This window comes from Bubalus bubalis, chromosome 23, assembly GCF_019923935.1.
Source record: "Bubalus bubalis isolate 160015118507 breed Murrah chromosome 23, NDDB_SH_1, whole genome shotgun sequence".
Classification (NCBI taxonomy): Eukaryota; Metazoa; Chordata; class Mammalia; order Artiodactyla; family Bovidae; genus Bubalus; species Bubalus bubalis.
In genome coordinates this window covers 49228126-49253125 of record NC_059179.1, presented here as the reverse complement: position 1 = coordinate 49253125, position 25000 = coordinate 49228126, and the positions used below count along the sequence as shown (strand labels likewise).

Below are 25000 nucleotides of genomic sequence, written 5' to 3'. Positions count from 1 at the left end.
ACATCTCATCAGCTTTTCTCTGACAAACCAAATTCATTCCTTATGTAATTGATAACAGCCTTGGCCAATTACTTCACACATTACAATACACAGAGGCCCCCTTTACAGGTTTTGCAGGGCTGTAATTAGCTATGCTAATATCCCCTTTATTGGCCCTAATATTGCTCAACACCTTTTGCCATCCTGGAACCCACTAGAGCCCCATGGCCTGTCAGGACCGCTGATTATTGAGAAGGATAGCTTTAATCAAACATAATTGCAGTTAATTTTTCTCTCCTGCTCTGTTGCCAACGTCTAATGCCACGGACTCCTTGATATTCCATTAAATTACAATTAAACAGCCTCCTTTGTTTCTGATTGTCCTGAACAACACCACAAAGTTCTGTAGCCGCTTAAAGGAGAGTGTTTGGCCCTAATTGCCTGTGCGCTCACAAAGGGCCAATTTACACAATACCCATGTAGAATTTAAACAGTTCATAATGTAATGGATATTACACAGGAGCCTAACACTACAATTAAAATGATTTTCATCAGATAGAGAAGCTCTGGTTAATCAGCTTCATAAAAGTAAATATAAATGAACTAATTCATAGCTTAAACACACAGAAAGGGAGCAGACTCTGAGATTAGTCACTGCGGAGGGGGCTAGCCCCTTACCGTGGGATACCCGGGGTGGGCGCCTGTATAAACGGTGGGTCCCCGTACCCGAGCACCCGGGTCCTGCCGCGAGCACTTCCGGTGGCGCCGTACGCGAGGACGCGGCAATGATGCCCAGAGACCACGCTGAACCTTCCGCGGAGGGCACAGCCCTGCCCGAGCGGCGTCGGAACCGTCCCTGCAGAAGAGGGGGTGGCCTCGGGCTCAGACTAACGCTCTCAGGGGCCGGACCCGCGGCCCTGCCCTTGCCGCCCTCAGGAGGAGGACCCCGGGCCCACCCTCATAGGCTGATGCTCTTGAGTGGAGAGGCGCGTGCTGTTCTCAGGGCTCCTAAGCGCCAGGGGGGCTCACCCGCGGGGCCCCTCGCCTAATCCCCGCTGGCTCTAAAAGAGGAAACCCGATGTCCAAAGTCACGCGCCGGCACCTTCCCCCTTGTCGTCGCCGCCGCTGAGAACTTGCCCAGGATTTTGCGCGCAGTTTGCAAGCAGAATATTGCCGGGGAGTTTCGACTGACGTGTAGCAATGTGCCCTGAGCCCCGCTTCCCCTCCTGCCTGGGAGAAACAAGTAAATAAAGCCCATATTTCAAGCTTGATTTACTCTGGTACCTACTGTGAAAGATGATGACTCTTTAGGGAAATAAAGACAGGGTCAGGGAATTAGTGTACATAATGGTCATTTTGATGATGGGCCAACAGATGCGACCAGGAACACACTGTACACAATTAAGCATAATGCACTAATGACAGGTTAGAATTTTTATCGCCTCTTTGCCGTCCAGCAGCAAATCCATGGTTAGCAGCAATAAAGAGTTTATTGGTGTTAAAGCCAAAGATTTTCTGACATAGGAAAGATTTTTCCTTTCATAACAAGAGTATTAAATCCTTTGTGTACCAGACTCTAGAAGTGAGATATGTAAAGTGCTTGTCAGATATTCCTTAGGAAAAAGCCAATTAAAGGGTAATTGAGTAAAGGATAAGAATTACCATTCGACCTCATGTGTGTGTCCCTTCCAGGGAGCCCCTGCACGTGGAGATCCAGGCTGGGTGAGTACTTGGGATGGTTCAGTGGGCGGGGTCAGCAGCCAGGTGCGCTGGACTGGACCGCCCACCGAGGGGAGGCCTGGTCGAATCCTTGAGGAACAGGAAGGAGGGCAGAAACTGGGCGCAGGCCTCCTCTTCCTCCTCTGTGTGTCCCCATGCGTGCTGGGCCTTGTTTGGTCTGAGTAACCGGGGCCGATGCCGGGGTAGGCCCCACACTCAGGCCTCCAGGTCTCTCCCAGGTGCTTTCGCTGTTCTTCAGAAACTTGGAAAAGAGCCCCACATGGCCAGAATGTGTAAGCGTGTGTGTGTGTGTGTGTGCAACTGTGCTCCCGTTCTACAGCGGAGCCCCAAGATGTCTGGGATGGTTCTGGGGCCCAGCACCCCACTTTGCCCCTCTCTGTAGCCACCAGCAGTCAAGGCCCATGGTGTCCGCACACAGTGTGGCCGTGCAGGCTCGATGCCAACTCTGCCCCCCTGGAGGTGAAAGCACGAGTGGGCTAAAGAGACAGCGAGGGCTTGGAAGACACCTGCTCTGGAGGGGGGAGATCAGGCCCCGAATGAAGGGCTCCCCCGGCCAGCTCCACGCGGCTGAGTGGCTCTGGCCCACAGATGAGCTGGGTGGTAATGTGTGGAGTAATTGCACCGGAGTGGCTGTCCCCAAAGTGGAAGCCTAATTGCCTGACAGGACGGTAACTCGGTGACGCCCTCACCTTGTTAGGCCCTTCCTGATGCGGTCGGGCGCTGGTGGCCGCAGGTGCGCCTAATTTACCTCGCTGCGGAGCGCGTGGAGCTTAATTGCACAGTGGTTGTTAGGAGAAATTGGTGGGTGGACGGCCGGGTGGCTTACTGTACGTGATGGCAGATGGTGTTCAGAGGCGCAGCGAGCTGAGTGTATAGGTGAGGCGAGTTAATAAAAGATGTAAATTCCGGCCTAAAATAGCGAGGCTGCTCGGGATGTAAGGAAATTTAATTAAGTGGCCACTATTCTTTTCCCCCCGCCAGTCAGTTGGGTGTTCCTCTGCTCTGGTGGAAAGTCGTCTCGGATACTCTGGGAGATGTGAATCTCCGTCTTCTGGATCTTTTTTATTTTCTGAGATGATAAGCTACTGCAAGGAACCTTGGCTTTCAGGTTGAAGTCAAGGCGATCACGTGAAGCTTTGTAAAAACTGGGTCATCATCCAGTGGAACGTTGAGATTTGGGAGGAAAATGGAGAAGATGAGTGTTGATGGCCGTGTGGATGCTTGTCAGTCCAGAGGCCCCAGCTTTGTTGGGCTCAGGACTCCCGTGGCCTTGAGAGGAGGCAGTGGTGGTGGGGGGGGCTGAGACCCCCGTTCTGCCGTGGCCGGGGGTGCAGCCAGGCCTCCTGGGCTCTGTGAGCCTCTGTCACGAGTCAGGGCATCTGAGTGTGTCCCGGAGCATGTGGGCGTGGGGAGGACGGCGTCTCCGCGCACTTTGGAGACCCCTGAAACGTCACGCTTCCCAGCAAGACCAGGCCTGGGTGGGAACAGGACCCCTTCCAGGTCCTGCCTCGCTCCAGCCAGGGCAGTGAGCATTTCCCTGCCGCATATGGGCCTTGGTCAGTCCCTTAAAACCCCACGTAGGCCTTTCACAGACATCGCCGCCCTGAAAACAACATCCTCAATTTTCTCTTAAGACGTGTACTTACTGTAACTTGAAAAACTCTCTTTTAAAAGTGTGGCAACCTACGCAGTGGTGGCCCCTAGGGTTGGGCTGCCAGGTGGAATTCACGCCCCGTTAAATTTGAATTTCAGATACACAATTTTTTTTTTTTTAAAGGATAGCTATAGGCTTTGGAATTCTCAAGTGGCTCAGTGTAAAGAATCTGCCTGCCAAGGCAGGAGACACAGGAGATGCAGGTTCGATCCCTGGGTTGGGAAGATCCCCTAGAGGAGGAGATGGCAACCCACTCCACTCCAGTATTCTTGCCTGGAGAATCCCATGGACAGAGGAGCCTGGCGGGCTACAGTCCATGGGGTTGCAAAAAGTTGGAAATGACTGAGCAACTGAGTATGCATGCATGTTTTGGGACAGGCCTGTCCAAAACATTATTCATTGTTTATCTGAAATTCAGTTTTAACTAGGTATCCTGTGTTTTTATTTGCTGAAGTTGGCAGCCCTCTCTAGGGTGGACAGGTCCCCAGGGGTTAATGGTTGTGCAAAGATCCAGGTGAGAAATGGCCAGTCTAAGTCACAGTTGTTATTTTAGAGCTTGGAAAAGCCCTAGCCGTCAAGACAAATGTAAGTCACTCCTTCCGCATGTGGAGACACTGGGAGCTGGACCTGGGCGTGCCTGCCTGGCTGCCTCTGGCGCGCGTGTGCGCGCACGCACGCGCGTGCTCTCTCTCTCTCTCTCTCTCTCTCTCGCCCCCTACAGGGCAGCCAGCAGATGGCGTGGGGTCATTTCCCCGGCTCCCCAGGCAAGAGTACCTTTCAAAAACTTTGTGTCTTTTGTCTGATAACCCTAACAAATATCCATTTTTTGTATCTTTGTAGATTCTTTCTAAAGTTTTTCCTCAAGTGCAATCAGAACTGTTTGAAGAATGCAGGCAACCCCCGGGACATGCGAAGATTCCAGGTACGCGAATCTGGACCGCGGTCTGCACTTGGAATATGAAAGTCGAATTCTCTGCTGTGCAGTGGTTTAGGGAGTCAGTGTTTAGTTCCCAGGGGCCTGGGTGCAAACCAGGGTGGGTTCATTTGATGGAACCTTTAAATCGAATGCTTTGAAATGATGTGGCACCTCGCGTTGGCCAGAGCCATGCAGCCCGCTGAGACATACAACAGAGTGAAGTCTCCTCTGGAAACATGATGTGAGTTTCTGCTCTGATGAGGGAGTGTGTGTGTGTGCCTCTTGCGGTGGGCACACGGCCCAGCTCTGCACGTTAGGCAGCACAGTACCCCGAAATCAGAGGAATCAGAGCTGTAGGTTAGGTTGAAGTCTGTCTTATATTCAACCATGGTGAGTGCTATGGATGTGTTACAGAGAAACTTGAAGGATCTTTCCAAGTCAAGTCCTCCTAAGGCTAGCGTCTCACTTAGTCTGTTCCCTCACTCGTTCCTCACTTGGTTGGTTAGACTTTGGGGGCCACACTGAAGACCTTCCTTAGGGATGGCTTGGTCTGTCGTGGGGGAGGACCGCTGGGTAATAATACGTGGGGTCCCCTCCCAGGATGGAGGGGCCTCCTCCTGGCGGGGCTGGACTTGTTCCAGGCAGGCCTCCCCCAGTTGCGGACTGGTCCCCTGCTCAGCTTCCCTTCCCCCAGGAATCCCCTGATTCCCTGCCTACGAGCTGGACTGCGTCCCTGCACCCAGGCTGACTCATCCTCTGCTCAGCCTCAGATCCCAGGATTTGCTTTCAAGGAGCGAGATGGCGAGACAGTTTGGGGTTCGGTTGGTTTTCAGTTGGATAAACTACAATCCAGTCACGTTGTTCTTGCCTTTGTGAATGACCGGGAGGTGGCTTCAGGGGAAGGGTCCTCAGCACACAGGATGGATTATTTTACTGACTTTCATCATAAAAATATCTGGGCCGGGACACAGAACTGGTCCTTACCCGCCAGAGAAGAACATGGGCCCCCATTGCTAGGCTGGGTGTTGCCAAATGCTTCTTCTTTGGCCTTTAGACTAGTTTACCATCACATCACTCAAGGCTTTTCTAGAAATGTAAGTGATGCTTCAGTCTTTGGGTGAAACACAGGACCCCTGTCTTGACATCCAGCCCAGCAGGCAGAGCGGGTGGAGCATGCATTTCCAGCCCATGTCAGTCTCAGCACCTTTCTGTAGGTGCATGGCGGGCCGGCCGGCTGTGAAACCGAGCACAGCCCGCCGCACTCTCTGCTCAGCGATGCTTTTCCCTTGGCGACTGACCTATATAGAGACAACGGAGCAGAGATGGTGTCCTTTTGTGTGTTTATTTTTACCTTTTCTTGTTTCTTGAACTTATCATGGTTGAGGAATGGGAGAGGGTCAGGTCTGTGGCTCGGGGTTGCTTCTGTGTCTCTGCATCCCTCGTGGGGGTGTGTTGGTCGAGGCCCCTCTGTGCCCAGGGTGGGGACTGGCAGACAGGCTGCCAGGAGGGCACCTGTGCGACCCTGGCGTCAACACTGCCAGGCCAGTAGTGGCCCCGGAGCGGGGTCAGGGCCACCTCTGCCAGGGCGGCAGGGATGTCTCACCCTGGATCTGGGGACGCTGGACTGGCAGTGGTGCTGATATTATTTTGAGGCTCAGAGGGGCCTGTGCTGTGGAGACTTGCACGATCTTGGCAGCGTCCACAGCGAGAGAGGGTCGTCCAGGAAGGTGGTCCCTTCCTTTGGAGGGGGGTGGGTCCGGTGGGTACTCGTTACACCTTGTCGTCTTCTTGTGGGGCCTGAGACTTCTATAAGACATCAGTTACTCACAGATACTTTGACATACAAATATGTAGAATACCTTTACATATAAATATGTAGCTTTGCCTTTTTGAAAACCTTTTCCTTATAATCAGTTTTATCTGTCATTTTCTTAAACTAGCAGACTTGTTTTTAGAGCGGTTTTAGGTTTACAGAAAAGTTGCACAGAAAGTGTGAAGAATCCCCACGAGCCCCTAGCTGCCCTGCCCTGCCCCGTCCCATCTCCACGCCCCAACTCTCCCCTGCATCTTGCGTGTATGGCTCCTTGTTCACGGAGGCCCGCCACAGCTGAGGCTTTTAAGCCACCTCGTGTGGCAGGCTTTTACGTGTGCCCACCTCCTGGTGCCCCCTTACCTGCCCAGCTGTTCTCCGTGAGGCTGTGGTTCTCCAGGGGGAGCTGGCCCTCCTTGCTGTCCAAACAAGAACCGGGGCTCCCTGCACCCCAGATCCAGGCTCTGGCTCACGTCTGGGCTCACGTCTCAGCCACCCCAGGTCTCCCGGAGATAATGCATTACGCAGAGCCCCTCTGTTCAAGGCAGATCTCAGGGCCGGTGTCATTTCCTGTTTCCTGAGTCGTTAGTTAGGCAGGGGCACCGATTCTGGGGTGCTTGTCACAAGCTCCCCGGGGAAGGTGTCCCTGGGAGCAAAGCTGTCCCTGCTGGCATGACTTCCTTCTTTACTCCTGTGAAGTACTGAGACGGGAGGGCCTGAACCTGGATCAGGGCCGAGTCACCCCTCCAGCAGACAGCTCGTTGCCCAGACAGAGTGGTCCTCGTCTTCCTCACCGTGAACTTGAGAAAGGATACTTTCCCTGCTGAGAAACCACTTTATTCCTATTCAGCTCTGTCTTTTCAGATGCAAAAAACGTGCATTCCCAGATCCTGGCTGTGTCTGTGACATTGGCCTGGGCTCGTTGGATGATGGGGTGTGGGCGGTAGAAACAGCTTCTCATTTATGAAGCCTTTTTTTTTTTTTGGGAGGGGAGTGGGGGCAACTCTGAATCCTCACAACTCCTCAAGGAAGGACAGTCTCCAGTGAACCCATTTTAATTAGATAAACTATCTAATCAATATGTGAACAGATCAATCAAAACGGTAGCTTTAAGACGAGTGGCTGGAGGGGTGTTTCTGCAGCTAATGGCAAAGAAGAATTTTTCCCTCTGAACTGAACTCACTTGTTGGCAGAATAGGAGATTAAACTGTAATTAGTGCAGCGGGTGTGGAAGAGAAGCAATCTTGAGCCACAACAAAACAACCCACCCACCCCATTAGCCAAAAAAGGCTGTGTGTGTGCGCGCACGTGGCTTCGAGGAGGATCCCGGGAGCGGCTGCGGAGGTTCGGGGGCCCGCCGCCTGGCGGGGCCCTGCTCCCGTCTGCCTCGGGTCTCACTGGCGCTTGTCTCCGCAGGTTGTCGTGTCCACCACGGTCAACGTGGACGGCCACGTGCTGGCCGTGTCCGACAACATGTTTGTGCACAACAACTCCAAGCACGGGCGGCGGGCCCGCCGCCTGGACCCGTCAGAAGGTACGGCCCCTTCTTATCTGGAAAATGGTAGGCACACTCTGAGCGTCTTTTTTTATTTGCGATACTTCCTTTCCCTCGCGCCATCCTTTCTGTCCTTGTGGATTCATGTCCGGTTGCCCCTCCCTGGTCAGACCCACGTCCTCGGGGTGGCCTCCTCCCCTCCCCTCCCTCGCTGGCGGGGCTGGGGGGCTCGGCTTTCCCAACCTGCTCACCCCCGTGGCCCTCACTTTATTGGTTGGTCTGTGTCTAAGATTGGTTTCTTTTGCTTAGAGCATTTCTTGCAGTTTTAATTTATGTGGGTTTTTTTGGGCTTCTTGTAAGCCTCCATCCGGCTCATCCCCGAGGCTTTGGGCACCTGCTAGGGTGCTCACATCCTGGTCCCGTGGGTTTCGGGGACCTCCTGGCCCTCCATGGAGAGACAGCCTGCACGTGTGCACACGTGTGTGTGTGTCCACACGTGGGGGCATAAGTGGAGGGAACAAGAAAAAAAAACAGCATAAAATGTGTACGAAATGCTTCCAAATGATGGACTTCTTGTTTTTCTTGTTAAATGAGAAGAAATTTAGTAAGGGTGATAGGCTGGTAAGCCAGGATTCAGAAACTCACAGACACGGACCTTTCCAAGCCGCTCTGTCACCTGCTCTGTGTGGACAGGCGGGTATCTCCATGTGTCCCCTCCCCCTAACGTAAGGTCCGGTCCCCTGTAAGACAGTCCATGAAAAGCATGAGGTTCTGACCAATAGGAATTGCTGGGAAAGTAATGTGAGTTTTTTTTTTTTTAAGTGAATTACAAACACAACAGCATGATTAAATTCTTCAAAGAGCCCGTAGACTAAGCGATTTTAAGACAAACTCTCTAGACTGAGGTCTCGGGTTCAGGGGCTGCACGTGGGGCGGACGGACTGTTCACAGGAAAATGGACGAAGCCCGTGCGGGTCATCAGAATGAAGCGTGACTCAGACGTCAGAACGGGAAGACAATTTATGAATCTGCCGCAGTCCACAAAAATAAACTAATTTGTTTTTCTACATTAATGACTAAGGTGTAAGAGAACAAAAATATAATAATTAAAGGTCGCCCCGGGCACCAGGGTCGTTAGACTCTGTGACGTAGTGTTTATCTCGTTTCTCTGCAGTGAAGGTAGGTGTGTTTTGCTTAGTAACCATCACTAATGAGGTTCACAATTAAGAAGGTTGGATCCCAGTCCTCAGTCCCTGCTTCCCCAGAGGGCCAGCGCTGGCAACGTGATAGGCTCAGGATGGCCCCATGGCCCTCTGGTGTTCGGTTGTAGTCTGGGTCCAAAATCAGCCTCCTCTAATGAGCTATTATGATCTGAGCAAAGTACGAGTATTTATTTTTGTAAGTAGCATGAAAAAGCATTTGACTGTAAGCAGAAAATATAGCATTTAGGAAAATAAAGGCCACTCTTGGGTACCTTGGAGATAAAACCCAACTCATCAAGAGCTATTTGGAGAAGGAGTCTGGTTTGAGATTTTTTTTTTTAGGTTATTCAGTTTTTTTTTTTTTTAATCAACATTTAAACTAAGTCACTTTCTTGCAAGAGATTGGAATATGTTACTCCACCCCCAAAAATGACTCATAAGTGAAAGATGCAAATAGGTGACTCTGAGAACTGATCTGTGTAGGTCTTTAAGAAGGCATTTGGCGTCAGTGGGGGAGGTCTGTGTAACTGCTGCCCCGTTCCCAGGTGCCCCACACAACACGACAGGGTCTCTCTGGGACCAGGAGAGACAATGCCTCCACTCCCTTCGAGGGCTGACACTTAGGAAGTTCGTTTCCGGGCCAGTCTGTGTCATTCCCTTTTCTTCCTTCTTCCTGGTTAGTACCTACCACTGGGTGCCATCTTGGCTTTGAACACGGCCTGCATTCTTTAAGGAAGAGGTGCCCCCAGAAAGCATAGATCTGGGCTTCTTTGCAGCCTCTCCTGGCTAACACCTCATTATCCAATCATCTAATATTCACCAGCAGTGTGTACACACTCGCTGATGATTTCCAAGTGAACTAATTCCCCCTGCTGCTGTGGATGTCTGCCACCGCATCCTCTGAGCTCACAAAAAAGCAAGGCAGATTATTTACAGTATTGAACACAAGCGACGGAAAACAGCCGTGCTGCCTTCCAGGGCGGCCCAGAAGAACCCGGGCTTGCTATTTTTTTTTTCTTCCTTGTCACTTGTCCCTTCGTAAACGACTCCAACCCTGTTTAAACCTTGCGTGGGCCCAGCCCAGCACCCGGCCTCCAGCAGGAGCGATTTGCATGCCAAGTGCCGTAATGCGGTTAGGTTTATGCAGCGAGGACGACGGAAGCCAGGCTGCGGGGGCTTTAGCGAGTTAAGGGAACAGATGGCCCTAGGAGAGGTAAAAGGTATAATCCCATCAGCTGGAGTATCAGCCAGCCATCTGGACATCTCGAGCACAATTACAAGACATTTTAGCAGGCAGAACAAAGGAGTCTTCATGAGGCAAGATTAGGCCTGTTGGAGGGCCTCGATATTGTGAACGCAGGGAAGGTGACAAGCGCTGTGGGGTTACTTGGGAGAGCGCGCTGATTACCAGGAACCAGGACAGGAAGCTGTTTACTAACAGAATCCTGGATGAGACCCCCCCGCCCCCCACAGAAAGGCCGGGGGACCCCAACGGTTCAGTCAACATCTCTGGGTTCAGGTGGCATCCACATTCACTTTCTGAGATGCCCATGCCAGCCCCAGCCATCGGGCATCCTGGTTCCTAGACCAGCCCGTCCCTGTGGGTGTCCAAGGCGGGTGGGGGAAAGCCGGGGTGCCCTTCTACCCCACAGGCTGAGAGGGGGGCTCCTAGAGTTAAAGCAGGTCCCGGCGCAGGTCAGATGAGCCTGGCAGGAGGCCCCCGGCGGGAGCCTGGGCCCACGGAAGAATGGGCCGACCAGGCGGTGTCTTCAGGGCTGCGTCCCAGCACAAGGAAGATGGTGGGGTGGGGGGGCGGGGGGCGGTCCCTTCCCGCCGCGTCCCTGCTCCTCCTCGCCCAACTCTGGCCGCGGTGCCAGCTCTCATCATCTGCTCGGGTGTATTGTGCACGTCTATCATGAGATCTCTGACGCTGTCTGTGTAATTCATTTTGCTATGGTTCCCATTGAACACATGTTCCCTCTCTCTGTGTGCATTGAAATGTATGCAAATACAGGCAGGAGGAAGATGGCTATCGCCGCGGAGGAGGCGAGGCCGGCCCTGGGATCTCTCTGCCGAGGAGCCGAGCTGTGGCTTCTCCGACGGGCCGCAGCTGCCAGACAGCCATCTCCTGCGCGGGCAGGAGAGCCTGGAGGTTTTTTTTCCTTTTCTCACCTCCAAAGTAAATTTGTTTACTGTAATTTTTTTTTTTTTTTGTGAATTATTTGCCATAATTGGCTGTGCTGATGAAGGTCACCCCCTTGGAGGGGACTTGTCAGTCTTTAGAGAGCTGATCCTTTTCAAATGCTCTCCATGCAATTAAGAAAAGCAAATGTCATTCGGAAGCCTCAGAAATGAAAATTTGTATGAACTTATTAGCATGAAGTCAACAGCGCTAGTTAAGGGCAGGCTCCCCGTGTGTGCTCTGTGCGTCTGCTGCTGAGGGAGCCTCGCGGGGATGAGCAAATAGAGCCCCCGCTAGTCCAACATTAGAGCAAACAAAGGGAGGTGGTGTTGGCCCGGCTCAACAACAATACCTGCCGTGATTAACTCTCGTGTCTGCCGCTGCCTCTGACCCGGCAGGGAGCCACGCCGGGCTTCCGGGAAGTCCTGCTTATGAAGACGTGCGGCCAGGGCTGACCCAGAGTCTAAAACGATGGTTTATCAGGAGCTGAGCTACTCGGGGTGGCGGTGGGTGGGGCGTGCTCACGTGGGATGGACAGCCTAGAGAGGCCCGGGCGTCCTTGGGAGGCTCGTCCCCGCAGGCGGCGGGTGGGGGCTGCGTGGTCAACCCGCCGCATGTGTACGAAGCTTTAGTTACTATCTTTAGGACCACCGAGGTGGTTGCAAGTGGTGGAAGATCACTGAACGGGGAGGGCCCCTCAGGCCAGGGGTCGAGCTCCTCCACATCCTGCTCACCTCGGCACCTGCCCCACCCCGATGCCAGGAGGATGCGGGTGACACGGGGGCGCCCAGGGCTCACTGGGGGCTCCTCCTCCTCTCCACGGAGGACCAAGGCCTCTTGTCTGGGCTGTAATTGTGTCCAGACTGCATCAGCCGGGAGACACGGCAGAGCCTAGGGGCCACACGGCCGCCCATCACGCAGGCCTCTTCTTTGTACCAAAGATATAGGCACAGAGAGGCCCAGAGTCCCACCCATGGTGCCCAGCCCGGCAGAGGAGGCCTGCTGGTCAGAGGGCCACACCCCACGTCTCCCCAGTAATCAGCTCCCTCCGCGCTGGGTCTCTGCCCATGACAGGCCCTCTCAGGTGGCGGAGACGGTCTGCAGCCCCGTGCAGGAAAAGAGCCGATCAGAGGCCGGAACAAAGCTGCCTCCTTGAGGCTGTGGCCTTCAACCTTGCCTCTGCAGGCTCGCGGCAGGACTGCTGGGAGCATGGGCCTCCTGGTCTTTCCCCTGTGCCCGCCCTTGCGGTCTGTCTACACCCTCCCCCCCCCAGCAGGCCCCGAGCAGCGGCATTGTAATAACTCATGCAAATGTGAGCGCTCCGGAGACAAAGGGAGGTCAGGCCAGCGGCTGGGGATCCCTGTCGACAAACAATATTAGATGTAAAATGTGTACCTTTGACAAAAGTATTAATATCGTGCTTTTGATTTTTTTTTTCCTGATGAAAAGTGAAAAGTAGTAATTGTGAAGTGACAGAGGAAAATGAAGTTTTGAACTAAAAGGCAAAGTTCATGGATGAAAAAACCCAACCCAATTAGCTGCTTATGAGGAATCGAAATGCAAGGCATTCGCTCCTCCATCTCCCCAACAGCCTTTGATTGACTCTGCTCAGATCTGCCCGCAAAGCAGATAAATCGACGTGCCACATGCACGCGATGCTTAATCATTTGTAATCGTCATATTTGCCCTGACACATAATTTGCTATATCAAGCCGCTTTCCTTTTTTTTTTTCTTACTCACTAGTATTCAGTGGCTTGGCCTTTGCTTTATAAAACATTTAAGGGTTTGCTTTAAACGCATCTACACGCTGATCTACGATTGCCCTTTGCGTGCCGCCCAGAGGAGCGGCCGCCCGCCCGTCTCCCGCGGTGCCCAGTATGGCTGGAGGTGGGCAGCGTGGCGGCGGTGGGGTGGGCGCTAAGGTCCGGTTCTCTGTCTTGTGTGAGCAGCCACTCCGTGCATCAAGGCCATCAGTCCCAGTGAAGGCTGGACCACGGGGGGCGCGACCGTGATCATCATTGGAGACAACTTCTTCGACGGGCTTCAAGTCGTGTTTGGGACGATGTTGGTGTGGAGTGAGGTAAGCCCACGAGATCGGTCCGCTTCCCGCCGTGGCTTTGTCCGTGGACCGTCTGACGTTCGGTCGACGGCACCACCCGCCGCCCGATCCCCTGAAAGCCGACAGTGTGCCCAAGGCAGGGGCTTCTCCAGTGGGCGGGTGCAGAACTCTGGCCCCCTCCCCAGCCCTGGGGTTTCAAACCTGCCGTCGGAGGTCCCGAGTGCCCTGAAACAATTAGTGCTAGAATTCCTAGGAGCAGGTTTAAGGAGACATATGGTGGCAATTTTCATATGAATGATGCCCTGTGGCCTTTCCTGCAAACTACAGCCAGGATCATTTGCAGACATTTTCCTGAAAACGCAACTGTAGGTCCTGAGTCTGGGTGACAGCTCGGAGGGAGCATTCCAAGACGATGGTCCAATTTTGCTCGTTTTTGGTAATTGTGTCCAACTGGCAAGTGTCCGCCTCTCACGCCCAGCGCTGCTGAGGGCCTCTGCACTGTGTGGTTCTTGTAGCTGATCACGCCCCACGCCATCCGTGTCCAGACCCCACCGAGGCACATTCCTGGAGTCGTCGAAGTCACCTTGTCCTACAAGTCCAAGCAGTTCTGTAAAGGTGCTCCAGGGCGGTTTGTCTACACCGGTGAGTCCACCTTTCCAGCTTTCCCTGATCCAGGAGGGCCTCTCCATGGCCCCCGGGGTCCCTGCACAGGTTCTGCAGGGAGGGCTGGTGGGTGAGCCAGGGGGTGGTGTCATCGGGGAAGTCTCTGCATCCTTGACCAGTTGGTGTGACGCCGTGAACAGGTGCAGACCCCTGGGGCCGCGGGATCCGTCCCCTCAGCCCGTCTGTGGTCCTGCCTGTAAAGGGAGGCGGTGGGCTGTCGGTAACCACGCTCCCAGCGTCCAAGGTGTGGCTGCCCCGTGAGGTCCCAGAGGTCAGGCTGTGTCCCTAAGGTCACCCATACCTGTGGATAACAGAAGCAGGTCTCTGCCCAGCGTGGGGCCTCACACCACACACTGCCCTGTTGCTGATGGAGGGTCTGAATTTTGTGCGGGGCGGGGCACGCAGACATCACCGGGAAGGGTCCCCTCTGAGGTCCTGGACCGCCATCCAGAAGCCATGCTCCGCAGTGCTTTGCACACAGGCGGCTTGGAGGACACGACCCGTCCGAGGCTGCTGTTGGGAAAGACCACAGTGACCATAGGGCTCGTCCGCCTCGGGGCCTCTGGTCCTGCCGCCCACAGAGGCTGGGATGTCTGAGAGGGCTCCAAGCGCTGAGCCCCCAGGGGGTGAGGGCTTGTTCTCGGACAGGGTGGCCTCCACATGCTCACCTGGTCAGGGTGGCCGTGAGGTCCCTGCAGGAGCCTGGGCTGGGCCTCAGGGTCTGACCACGTGCCTTCCACTCGGGGGCGGGGTGAGGAGTGGAGATGACTCGCCCCCCCTTTAGGAAGCAGATGCGAAGTGTAAGTTCTTCGGGGCCAGCTCAGTGTCACCCCAGGGCTACACCTGGCTCAGGTCCCGGCTGAGAGCAGGGCTGCTGTGTCCAGAGGCACCCAGACCCTCGACAGCCTGGGCTGCAGAGACGCCTGCATCCTTGATGGGGCGAGGCAGCCTCCAGTTGGGCGCTGAGAAGCGCTGAGCGAGTCAGCAGGGCAGGGAGGAGCCATTTCCGCCCTTCGGGCCAGCGCATGCCGCCTGGGGCCCAAGACCCTGGGGACGCTGATGGGCGCCTACCTCCAGGGCGGGGGCTCGGGCCCCCTGGTGTGACCAGGAAATGACGGACAGCGGCCCCCCCCCCCACTGCGGCCCCCAGCCTGCTAAATAATAAAGACTCAGGAAGTGGGGCGGGCAGCCGGGGCCTCCTGTTGCCTCGTACCCGTGGCCATGGCGGGGGCCCTTCTGGGTGGAAGGACCTCTGAGGCTGCCAGGGCTGGGGGTGGGCAGGGTCCCCGATGGGCTGTCTCCCCGAAGTGCTCAGCCGCCTCTGCACGGCCATTGCTGACCTGTGGGTACCCCACTGGGTTTCTGGCCATGAGCTCAGGATGTGGGCAGAGGGAGCCCTGCTCCACCCCACCTGGTATCGCCTGGGGGGCCTGGGGGCCGCCCAACCCCCGTGTCCTGCCTGGGGGCCCTGGGGGACACTTGACCCCCGCTTCCACTGCCCCCCGGGTGCGTGTGTGACCTGAGCTCCCAGGAACAGCCGCTGAGGCATCTGGGTCCCTCGGAGGAGGGGACGTGCGTTCGCTGGCAGGCCCTGAGTGGCCACAGGCCACGTGGGTGCCAGGTTGGGCCAGGCACTGGGGGGTGGGGGCATCTGTAGGCGGTGGGACCACCCGGGTCTGCCCCAGATGGACAGGGACCCTCCCCCCGAGTCAGCCCCTCTAGCCTTCCGGCCATGCCCCCACGGGTCTCCAGATGCCCAGTTCTTGACCCGTGGGCTCTGGGTACAGAGACCCACAGGCTGTGGTCAGGGTGCTGACTCAGAAGAGACGTGACGGCAGGAAGGCCTGTTCCTCTAAGTGCTCCAGGGGCTATGGGGGACCGCGGCCCCTGCGGCAGGAGGGCTGCCGAGCCGGGCGTCATGGCTGGAGGGAGGGCATGCAGGCACCGTGGCATGAGCAGATGGTGTCCTGGGGCCGAGGCCCAGCCACTCGGGTGCCACGGGGTGGGGGTGGGTGAAGCTGGGGCGGCTCTCCATAGCCAGCTACCTCCAGCAGGGCAGAAAATCTTCCTTGGCCAGAGGGCCCCTGCCCTCAGGGAAGCGGGCATCCCGAGTCCATTCCAGGGACACCCGTGTCCCAGTGCCCGTCGTCCACTTCTGCAGCCTATACTGCGTCCACACCACGGTGAGGGGGCTTCTCAGACCCCACGTTCGGGGTCCTGGTGGTCTAAGGCTCTGGGGTTTCCTCCACAAAGGGTTCTCCCGTGAATGGATGCTTCAGTGAAGCCATTCAGCCAGCTGGGCCCCCTCCTGCGGGGGGTTCATCTATGCCTCCCCATCATCAACGGGAATATACATTTCAAATGCGCATCAGGGCTAGGGGGCCCCGAGCTCTCCGGGAGCGGAGGGAAGGTGGGGTCATAACCTGTCTGACCTGGAAGCTTCTGTCTGATTTGTGCTGCCCTGGAATTGATGGGGACAGAGGCGCAATCATGGGGAATCGCTCCTCTCTGCAGGCTGCGCCAGCCCTCCTGGAGGCCGGACACCCTGCGGGCAGCCCCATCCCCTGGGCGTCTGGCTCCCATCATCGGCCGGCTCACAGGGACGCATCCCCCTGAGCCCTCCTGGGTGAGGTGCCAGGCCGCCAGAGGCCAAGGTCTAAACGAGCTGTTTACAGCAGCTGAGAAACCCCAGGTTCTTCTGAACCAGACCCGATGAGTCACCCCAGAGTGGGTGTGCGGTGGGGGCAGGCCGAGCCCACCCAGCCAGGCCCCTTGCCGGCTGCTTTCAGCCCCGGTAAAGGCAGAATTACCGTGGGAGGCGGTGGCAGTGCAGTTGATTAGCACGGCGAAGTAAAAGAGTGAGTCACAATGACATGTCCGGCTCCTCCGCACCAGTCCTTTGTATTCCCAGCGCGCCTCACCCCTGTTGCAAGAAGGTCAAAAATTAGAGAGAGAGAACAATTTTCATGCGGCTAGCACTTAGGAGCAGAATTAACAATCACTCTGTATGTAATTGCCAGTTAATAGTAAATTGCCTTCCAGACTGTAAAATGCAATATAAACGGGTGGGCACCTAAAATTAAATTAATGAGATATTTGCTGCATTTAAAAGTGAACAGTGCAAATTAATAACTGAGTGCAATGCTTGTTTTAATATTTGTCTAATAGTGTATCGTTTGCTCGTTTAATAATAATTAAAACAGTCCCGGAATATCCTACCTGAGGAACTCCATGGGCAGAGTGAACAGTCTCACGTTTATAATTTCAACCAGTAGAAAGACATCGAGTTGTTCAGAGCAATAAAAGAAATTATTTTTTAATTAGAATGTAAGCATTGCGGTGTTATTCGATTAAGACAAATTGGAATTTGTATGCTTCTAATTGAAATTATGTTCGAGGGAAAACTGCTTTTACAGACAGCGTTTTGCGAGCGTGGTGAGGTGCTTTTGCACAATCACAAATGTCCCTTTTCCCAGCGTGTCCGTGTGGCAAGAGGGCTCCCTGTGACATCGAAGGGCAGGAGCTGGTTGGTGGCCTGACTCGTGGGCGTGGCAGCCAGGGGCTCTTCCTGTAACTCTCTCGCACCCGAATGTGTGGCTGACCCCCGCACCCCCCCCCTCCCCCGCAGTTTAGAGATTTCTTTTGCTCAATTAAAGGAATTATCACAAATGGCCAGGCATGAGCATGCAGCCTGCCACGGGCACAGCCAGTTCAGTTACTCAGCAGGATGGTGGCAGAGGCCGTGCCAGGGCCGGAGTGGCAGGGGCCGAGCACGGCGGCCAAGTGTGGACGAGACGAGGACAGAAAGACGGCCGCTTTCCGCACTGAGATGTGCAGCTCAGATATGAGGCTCAGCCAGCAGTTGCCAACAGTTTTCACTCTTCCTGATACGGCATTTCTTTTCTTTTTTTAAAAAATCATTGGTGGTTGTTGTTCAGATGCCCAGTCGTGTCTGACTCTGCAACCCCATGGTCGGCAGCACACCAGGCCCTCTGTCCTTGAGTGCCTCCCCAAGTTTGCTGAAGCCCATGTCCCTTGAGTTGGCGATGCCATCCAGCCATCTGATTCGTCTGATGCTTCTCCTTTCACCTTCAATCTTTCCAGCATCAGGGGCTTTCCCAGGGAGTCGGCTTAAAACTGGCTACCTGTCGGGGGCGGGGGGCGCTCACTCTGTCTCAGGAGCTGTCTGGCACCAGGGGTGGCTGTCGGCTCGCCCCGGGGGCCACCACGTCCTCTGGCAGCCTCCCGCTACCTAACCCACACTTGGGCCCGCCTCTCGAAGGGCGCGGGCGTTTCCGGAGTGTTTTAAAGTTCTTGTGTGTGCATCCAGACATGATTCTGTCAACAGCTGATGACACGCAGCGGAGTCGATACCCTTCGACCACTGCCACGCCGACCCGCTGTCTCCCAGCCCAGTGCCTTTCAAACAGATTACTTGTATCCACCGAGTGGACGAGTCCTAATTGTCTCCCACCTATCATACTATTTTTACTTTGCTAAACTGCTTGCTCACGCCCTCCTTACCCTTAAATGTAAGCCACCTGATTACTTTGGTGATCAGTTTTTGCCCACGGAGGTGGATGCGGGGGAGGTATTTGCATTTTGGGTTCAGGACACTTTCAGCCCATGTCTGTGATTCCTGGGCTCCCCGTCCCAGCCAGCGAGGCCCAGCGGCTCTCAGCGGCTCCCGGGGCGTTCCTGGCTGTAGCGAGGACCCTGCAGACCCAGGGCCGTCGCTGATCACTGCTCGCCAGTTGGATGGCATCAGTGGCAAACTCTGCCGCCCTGGAGGACAGATAGATTTGCTTTTAATGTGAGGACGGTCAAGTGGAAAAGCAGCTTGGGGAGACCCCTTCAGGGCCCAAGAGCTGAGATAGCCCCCAGACAACGCAGGACTCCAGCAGGATGTCTCGCCCTCCCCACCCACCTTTGCTCGTCCTTGGCTGCGAGCCGGGGGCAGAGGACGAACTTGTCCCTGTTGGGGGGGATGGCGAGCAGACCACCTGGTTGTCTCTGGGGCCATTGGTGGGGCTCCTCGGGGCCACAGAGGAAGGGGCGGGCCCCCTGGGGTCGTCTGCACGGTGCAGCCCAGCCCCGGACCAGACAGCGACCCGTGAGTCCTCCGGCACGCGGCACGGCTCGGGGGATGCTTGCCCAGCGCCGCGGCTCTCTCAGGAGCCGGGCGGCGAGGCCTCCCGGGTCCCTGCCGTCCCCTTGCCTGCCGTCTGGGAGGAGGCCGGAGAATGAGGCACACCGTGCGTGCTGTTGCGCAAGTGGACGATTTGTCCTAATCAGTGACACCCATTTACTAGAATTGCTTAAAATGAACTATACCTCATCCAGAAATCGCACATTTAGAGGCGCTCCATTCATCATCTGAAAATTGAGGGCCAGTAAACTTTTCTGCTCCTCCAGTGGGATCATAGGCATGCATCAAAATGTTAGAAATGATTGGTGAGAGGAAGCTGTCACCCATTTATCAAGGAAAAGAACATTATTTGCTAATTTCCCAACCAGGCTGGTGACAGGGTGCTTCGTCTTTGGACCCACGGTGACCAGCATGGCCTTTTTGTTATTAGTACAAGTCAAGCGCTTTTGGGCAGTTGCTAACAAGACACATTTGTCTGTCATCAGAGGGGCTTTGCTTGTTTTCCAAGTGCTGTGACCACAGGCTGCTCCTCCTGGAGCCCGATGGCTGTGCGCGGCGGGGCTGCGCTCGCCCGGGAGGGGAGCTGGCTGATAAATCAGGAAGTTTCCACGTCAAGGTGAAGGTATTGACTCTCAGCACCGAACCTGACAACACGGAGCCGAGAGGAGACGGCCATTCGTCTTCCCCGGAGGACACAGGGGTCATGGGTTCCCTCGGCGGGGGAGGGGCCGCGGGCCGCCAGCCCCCTGCCCCACGGGAACGGGGCGAGTTTGGGACTTGACTCGGTGTCTCTGGCCTGTCATGGCGCCCACCTGCCTCTGGGGCCACTCTCAGAGCCCGGGGGCGTGCCCGGGAGCGGGGAGAGCAGGCTGAGGCAGCGAGGAGGGCGCACAGATCAGAGCCGTGTCATCTGCGGGGAGGAGCTCCCACTGCATCCGAGGGAGGCCGGGAAGCTGCGGGACGAACAGCCGTCTCAGTGGAGAGCCGGCCAAGGAAGCTGCGGGCCTTCTGCTGACCAGGAGCAGAAGAAGCAGGGCCAGCCTGTGGTCCCAGGAGAGAAGGAACAAGGACAGTCCTCACAGGGGCCTCCTCCCTCCACATCCCTGCAAGCGGGTGCCCTAGGGTCCAGGGCCGCCCAGGTTTTCATTTGAAACTTTTGGGAAGGTCTTGGGGCTTTCCTTATGGCTCAGCTGGTAAAGAATCTGCCTGCAATGTAGGAGACCTGGGTTTGATCCCTGGGTTGGGAAGATCCTCTGGAGAAGGGAAAGGCTACTCACTCCAGTATTCTGTCCTGGAGAATCCCATGGGGTCGCAAAGAGTCAGACGCGATTGAGCAACTTTCACTTTCACTTTTCGGCTCTAAGTTGAGCCAAAATCTCAACCTGACAAAAAGGACATTTTAAAAAAAACTATCATTTGAATCGGTTGGGCCTTTTTTTATTCAGTGTATTCCATAGAAAGTACAAGCTGAATCATTCTTTCTCAGGATGACTTTTCAATAAAGCAGCAACACCTGGAACGTCTTATCAGGCGTGTGAGCTGTGCGCTCCACCCCCAGAAACAAATACACAGACGTTTTCAAATGCTCTCAAAGAGCCTGTAGTCACTGGGTTGCACGAGGGCCCTGGGTGCTCGTGGTGGGCGCGTGTGCTCCAGAAGACTCTTTACTGAGGGTGTTGAGTGTGAGACACACAGTCTCCCGTGAAGACCGTGGGCTGCTGCCCATCTCGGGACCGGCGGACGTAGATCATCTTTGGGGGACACTCCTTAAAGGTACAGCCTGGCGGCGGGTCCATCATCGGCCCCCCAGACGCCGCCCTTCCTAGCTCTCCTGAGGGCCCTGACCTGCACCTCCACACACGGAGACCCCACCTCCTGACACGGTGAGCCCTGTCGGTGGGCCAGCCTTCCACGGGCTGACGCTCTCCCACTCCGAGCGCCTGCTGACCCCCGAGGACCACAGCCAGGGCCTCTGAGCGCTTGGAGGTGGGGGAGTTCGGCAAGGTTTCTTCCCATCTTTTTAGCCCTTTCATCCTCCCGGGAGATGCCCCTTGCCTCAGACTCCCCTGGGCCCTTCCGGGTCTCAGCCCTGGGCGTGGTGGGGCTGTCCCGCCCAGTCTCAGAATCTGTGCGCCTGGCCCCTGGGCCCAGCCGGCTGCTCTAAGCCCGACCGTCACCTTGGCCAGCTTCTGAAGACCAGCCCGGCGCCCTTCCCTAACGTTCCCGGCACAGGACACCCGTGAGCCCTTGGGGATGACCACACAGCCAGGGCACTCGTGACCCTCGTGGCACCAGGTTGCAGGGTCCCCGGGCCGGAAGCAGTTTGCCTCGTGTGCTCGCCGCTGGTGAACACAGAGGTGGTTTTGAAAGCTGACCCGTTAGTGTGAGCTACAGGGTATGAGGTGCTGGGGCCACAGCCTCACGCACGCTGCCCATGAGGCCTCCTGGAGACAGGCCCGGGGTGGTGGACGCTGCCCACCCTGCTGCCCCGACCGCTGGCCCCTCCAGCCTCTGCACTCAGGAAACACCCATGGGCAGCAGTGTTCTTTCAGGGGAGCTGGGCGTCGGGGGAGGGGGGTGCAGAAGCCTCGTGTCCACACGGCTGGGGGTTGGCCTGTGGCTTCCCGTGGTCAGCGTCTCCCTGAGGCCCACCTGGGCCAGGTTTTCCACAGGTGACCAGGGAAGGCCAGAGACCACCTGCATCTCATAGGTGCTGGGGGTGCGGCATGCTTCCCTGGGTTCCCCTGGGGGACCTGGCTGGCTTCACGTGGGCGGCCTGGGGCCTGGCTCCGGGCCGCCCTCAGCTGCATCTGGGCCCCTTCCAGCTGCTCAGGGATGAGGATGAGAAGCGATGGCCAGGAAGTCCTGGAAGGGGCTCGGGTCTCTGGGAAGAAGGGTGGCTGTGGGGACAGAGGGAGGAGCCTGTGCAGACATGGGTGCCCTGGGCGGGCAGGCGGGCTGCACCTCGGCAGTGGGTGGGGGGGTCTCCAGGTGGGTCAGTGGTCTCCAGGCGGGTCGGGGCTCTCCAGGCACAAGGCAGAACTTGAGCCCAGGGTGGGGGAGCTGGGGGGAGTGAGTCTGGGCAGGGTGGCAGGGCCCGGGGGCGGGTGAGGTCCCAGAGGCCTTCTGAGCCCCACACGTTTGGGAGTTTGGGGGCCCCTTGGGAGGAAACAGGACTGACTGACTTGAGAGACGTAACCCGGAATCCTGTGCTCAGGACTCTTCTTGGCCCTGTCAGTATTCACACTGACTTTGGCACTGTCTTTAAAGGCTCTGACTTAGCGCCTTGCTTTTCTTCTTTATTCACCTTGAAAAGCCGGAGTTAAAAACACCTCTGTGGGGACTGAGGGCGGCAGCGGAGCCTTCCTGAGGTGGGGGGGGGTGTCTCTTCCCCAGCCCCCCCCAGCTGGGGGCCTGCTCACCCCAGTTGCAGCCTCTGCTCTTTTACACAAGTGCCAGACTCCCCTCTGACAGCTTTCGGACCATGCGAGGCCTTCCCTGGGTACGGGCCTGGCCGGCGGGTGTGTGCTAGCCTAGTCGCTTCAGATTCTGTTCTTTAGCCAAATGTAGCTCACACAGCCTAAAACCCACCCAGCTGAGCATACAGTTAAGCTGTTCTTAGGAGGGTCGCGAGGTTGTGCGACCACTAACGGAGAGGGAAGCACCCAAGCAGCAGTCAGCAGCCCGGCCCCGCCCCGCCGCTCCACGCCTCGGCCGCGAGCTCCTCCTCCTCTGTGCGTCCGAGGGTCGGGAGGCCGCATGTGGTCCTGTGGGAGCGCTCTGTTGGCTCCCGGCCCTGGCGCTGTGCTGCCCTCCTCTGTGCAGCCGAGTGGTCTCCCCTTGTGCTGGGACCACGAGGCATCCATTCGTCTTGGTTCAGTCCCTCCTTGGGACCTGCTGGGCACAGGTTCCCGGACCAAACCCACGGATGCTTGAGTCCCTTGCAGTGCAGTCTTTCCTATCCAAGGTCATCGCCACGCTTGGTCGAATCTGAAGGTTTAGGACTGCGGATACGGAGGGCCAACTGTAAGACAAGTGATGCTGCCGTGAAAGACTCGTGAGCGGGCTCTTGTGTGGACATACGGGAAATGTTGTGTTCACTCTGGCTTCTCCAAGTCAAAAATGGAAATAAACCTTCTCCATTGGTCTCATATCTTCAGGAGGTCCCCCGGGTCATCTTCATCGTTATGATGGAGCACCCACTATATGCCTGCGCTGAGTAGGGCAGGTGCTGTGACTCGGTGAAGGCTTTCCAGGAGGAGCATGTGAACGAGTGGGCTGGGGAGTGTGCCCTGGGGGCGGCGGGGGTAGGGGGACACAGGAGGGGAGGGGAGGGTTCCTGGGGGGCTGGGCCGCCTCCAGCCGTGGTGGGGGGTGGGGGTCATGCCAGAGGCGTCCCTCAGCTTGCCTCTGTACTGAGGTTTCACGTGGACTCCACGTGTGCAGGTTGCCCGGAAGGTCTTCCAGAGCATTCTGTTGGGAGGGTGAGTGCACAGGCTGGCTGGAGTTGCCCTCGCTAAAGGTGGGGTGACCTGCATCATCTGTGCTCTTTATCCTTGAGAGTGGTTTCCGTTCACCACCTTCTCCTTCCCTTTTGTTCAGACCCTTCCACCCATGGAGAGAGGCTGCTTTTGCTGGAACCAAGATGGGGGATGCGAGGGGTGGGGGTGGCCGGGCCCCCTCTCCTGCCGCCTTAGGGAGTGTGTCTCGGGGGTCCCTGTCCCTGGGGGCTGAGCCCCCAGAGAAGGGGGAGTGTCTGATGGCCCGGGCCTCGGTCTTCCTGAGTTGCAGGCCTGGGCTCCGTGGGCATGGGCTCCGTGGGCATGGTTTGGACACGACTACGAAGCCAACGTCCAGGGTATTCCTTGAGGTCTGTAAACAGCTATTTGAATGCCATCCAGTGGTGTCAGCAAGGGTGTTATTTGGGGAGCAAGGAAGATGCGCTGTCCCCTTTTCTGATCTGATCTGTCACAAAGCCGCTGGGCAATGCCAGCGCCGGGGAGCCGTGCAGGGAGGCCCAGTGCACCCAGCCGGGCGTGGGAGCACCCCTCTGGAGAGGCGAGGTGGGCCCAACTTCCGATTCGAAGTCAAGTGTGGCGCCTCTCACGTCCTCAGAAGTCCTGGTGACACAAGGTACCCTGGGCTGGAGGGCCTCCAGGGGGGAGTCCTGGGAAGCAGAGGCCAACCTGGGGTGGGCGCGAGCCTCCCTACGGGCTGTCAGGGCCACGGCGGGCGTGCTGCTGGAAAAGCTAGGCCGCTTCGATGCGGGGACCAGGGCTCGGCTGCCTGGTGCTCCGGGTGTCAGAGCGGGCTGGTGCCGCTGTGCCCGGGCCAGCTAGGGGCAGCGTCTCCTGGCGCGTGATGCCCGCCCCCCACAGCCTTTGTGTTCCCCATGCAGGCCGCGGCGCCCGGCTCACCCTGCCGAGTTCTGTGATTGAAATTCATTGCCAAATTTATTGAGAAATTAATGAGAAAAGCTGCAAAGTATTGACTTTGAGAGGAAAACACAACTCATCTTGAATGAGGAGGAAAATGCAGCAATAATTTAGCCGCTATTGATTTGGCCCTGTCCATGTATCGATCTTCATTTTACAATATTAATTTGCACCTGCAATCGGCTGCTAAGGGAACCGATTTCATTTCGCGGCCGCGTTAATGTGCGGAGCATGAGGGGCTCTTCAGAAGTGGGGGCGCTGCCCATCGTGTGGGGGGAGGCAGCCTCTGCCTTTTCTATCTTTGCTTGCTGCTGAAATAGGCCAAAAATTAATTTTTTTTGTCAGACAAAATATGAAAGCAGAAACCCACCTCCGACACGGCCCTCCTCTCGGCCGCGCGGCCCGCACGAGGAGCCGTCAGCCGCCTGAAACTCCAGCCACCTCTCATCATCAGGCCCGGATCAGTTCAAAGTTCATGAAATTTCTATGAGCATTGATCTCGCCCCATTGATTTTTTTTTTTTGCAGCAGATCTTTGAAATTTTAATTTCCCGAGCATCTGAATTTCTTATAGATGAAATGCACTTGGAGAAGACAGTTGATGATAAAGTGGAGAACTTAGCAGCATTTTAAAGCCTAAAAAAAGGGAGGAAAAAAACAGGCGGTTGCAGCCTGTGCCGTGTTTTTGAGGTGGAGGAGGTGCTCTAGCGGGGGCG

General features: G+C 56.3%; 1 protein-coding gene and 1 long non-coding RNA gene across 14 annotated transcripts in view; one reads left to right on the top strand and one right to left on the bottom strand.

The window, feature by feature from the left end:
• LOC123331448 overlaps nt 1–1070 on the bottom strand; it is a 1542-nt gene extending 472 nt beyond the window's left edge. The window contains exons 1-2 of the long non-coding RNA XR_006548092.1: nt 936–1070; nt 658–835 (exon numbers count right to left, since the gene is read on the bottom strand). This is a non-coding gene — a long non-coding RNA (uncharacterized LOC123331448). The remainder of the gene's footprint in view (nt 1–657; nt 836–935) is intronic.
• Nucleotides 1–25000, top strand: part of EBF3 (EBF transcription factor 3) — a 118670-nt gene that overhangs the window by 75612 nt on the left and 18058 nt on the right. For 9 of the 13 annotated variants that reach the window (XM_044935359.1, XM_025273871.2, XM_044935360.1 and 6 more), the window contains 4 exons: nt 4214–4295; nt 7516–7660; nt 12929–13059; nt 13554–13680. In XM_044935359.1, the coding sequence (XP_044791294.1) occupies nt 4214–4295; nt 7516–7660; nt 12929–13059; nt 13554–13680 (485 nt within the window). The remainder of the gene's footprint in view (nt 1–4213; nt 4296–7515; nt 7661–12928; nt 13060–13553; nt 13681–25000) is intronic. The other 4 variants (XM_025273873.2, XM_044935361.1, XM_025273876.2 and 1 more) reach the window with 1 other exon arrangement.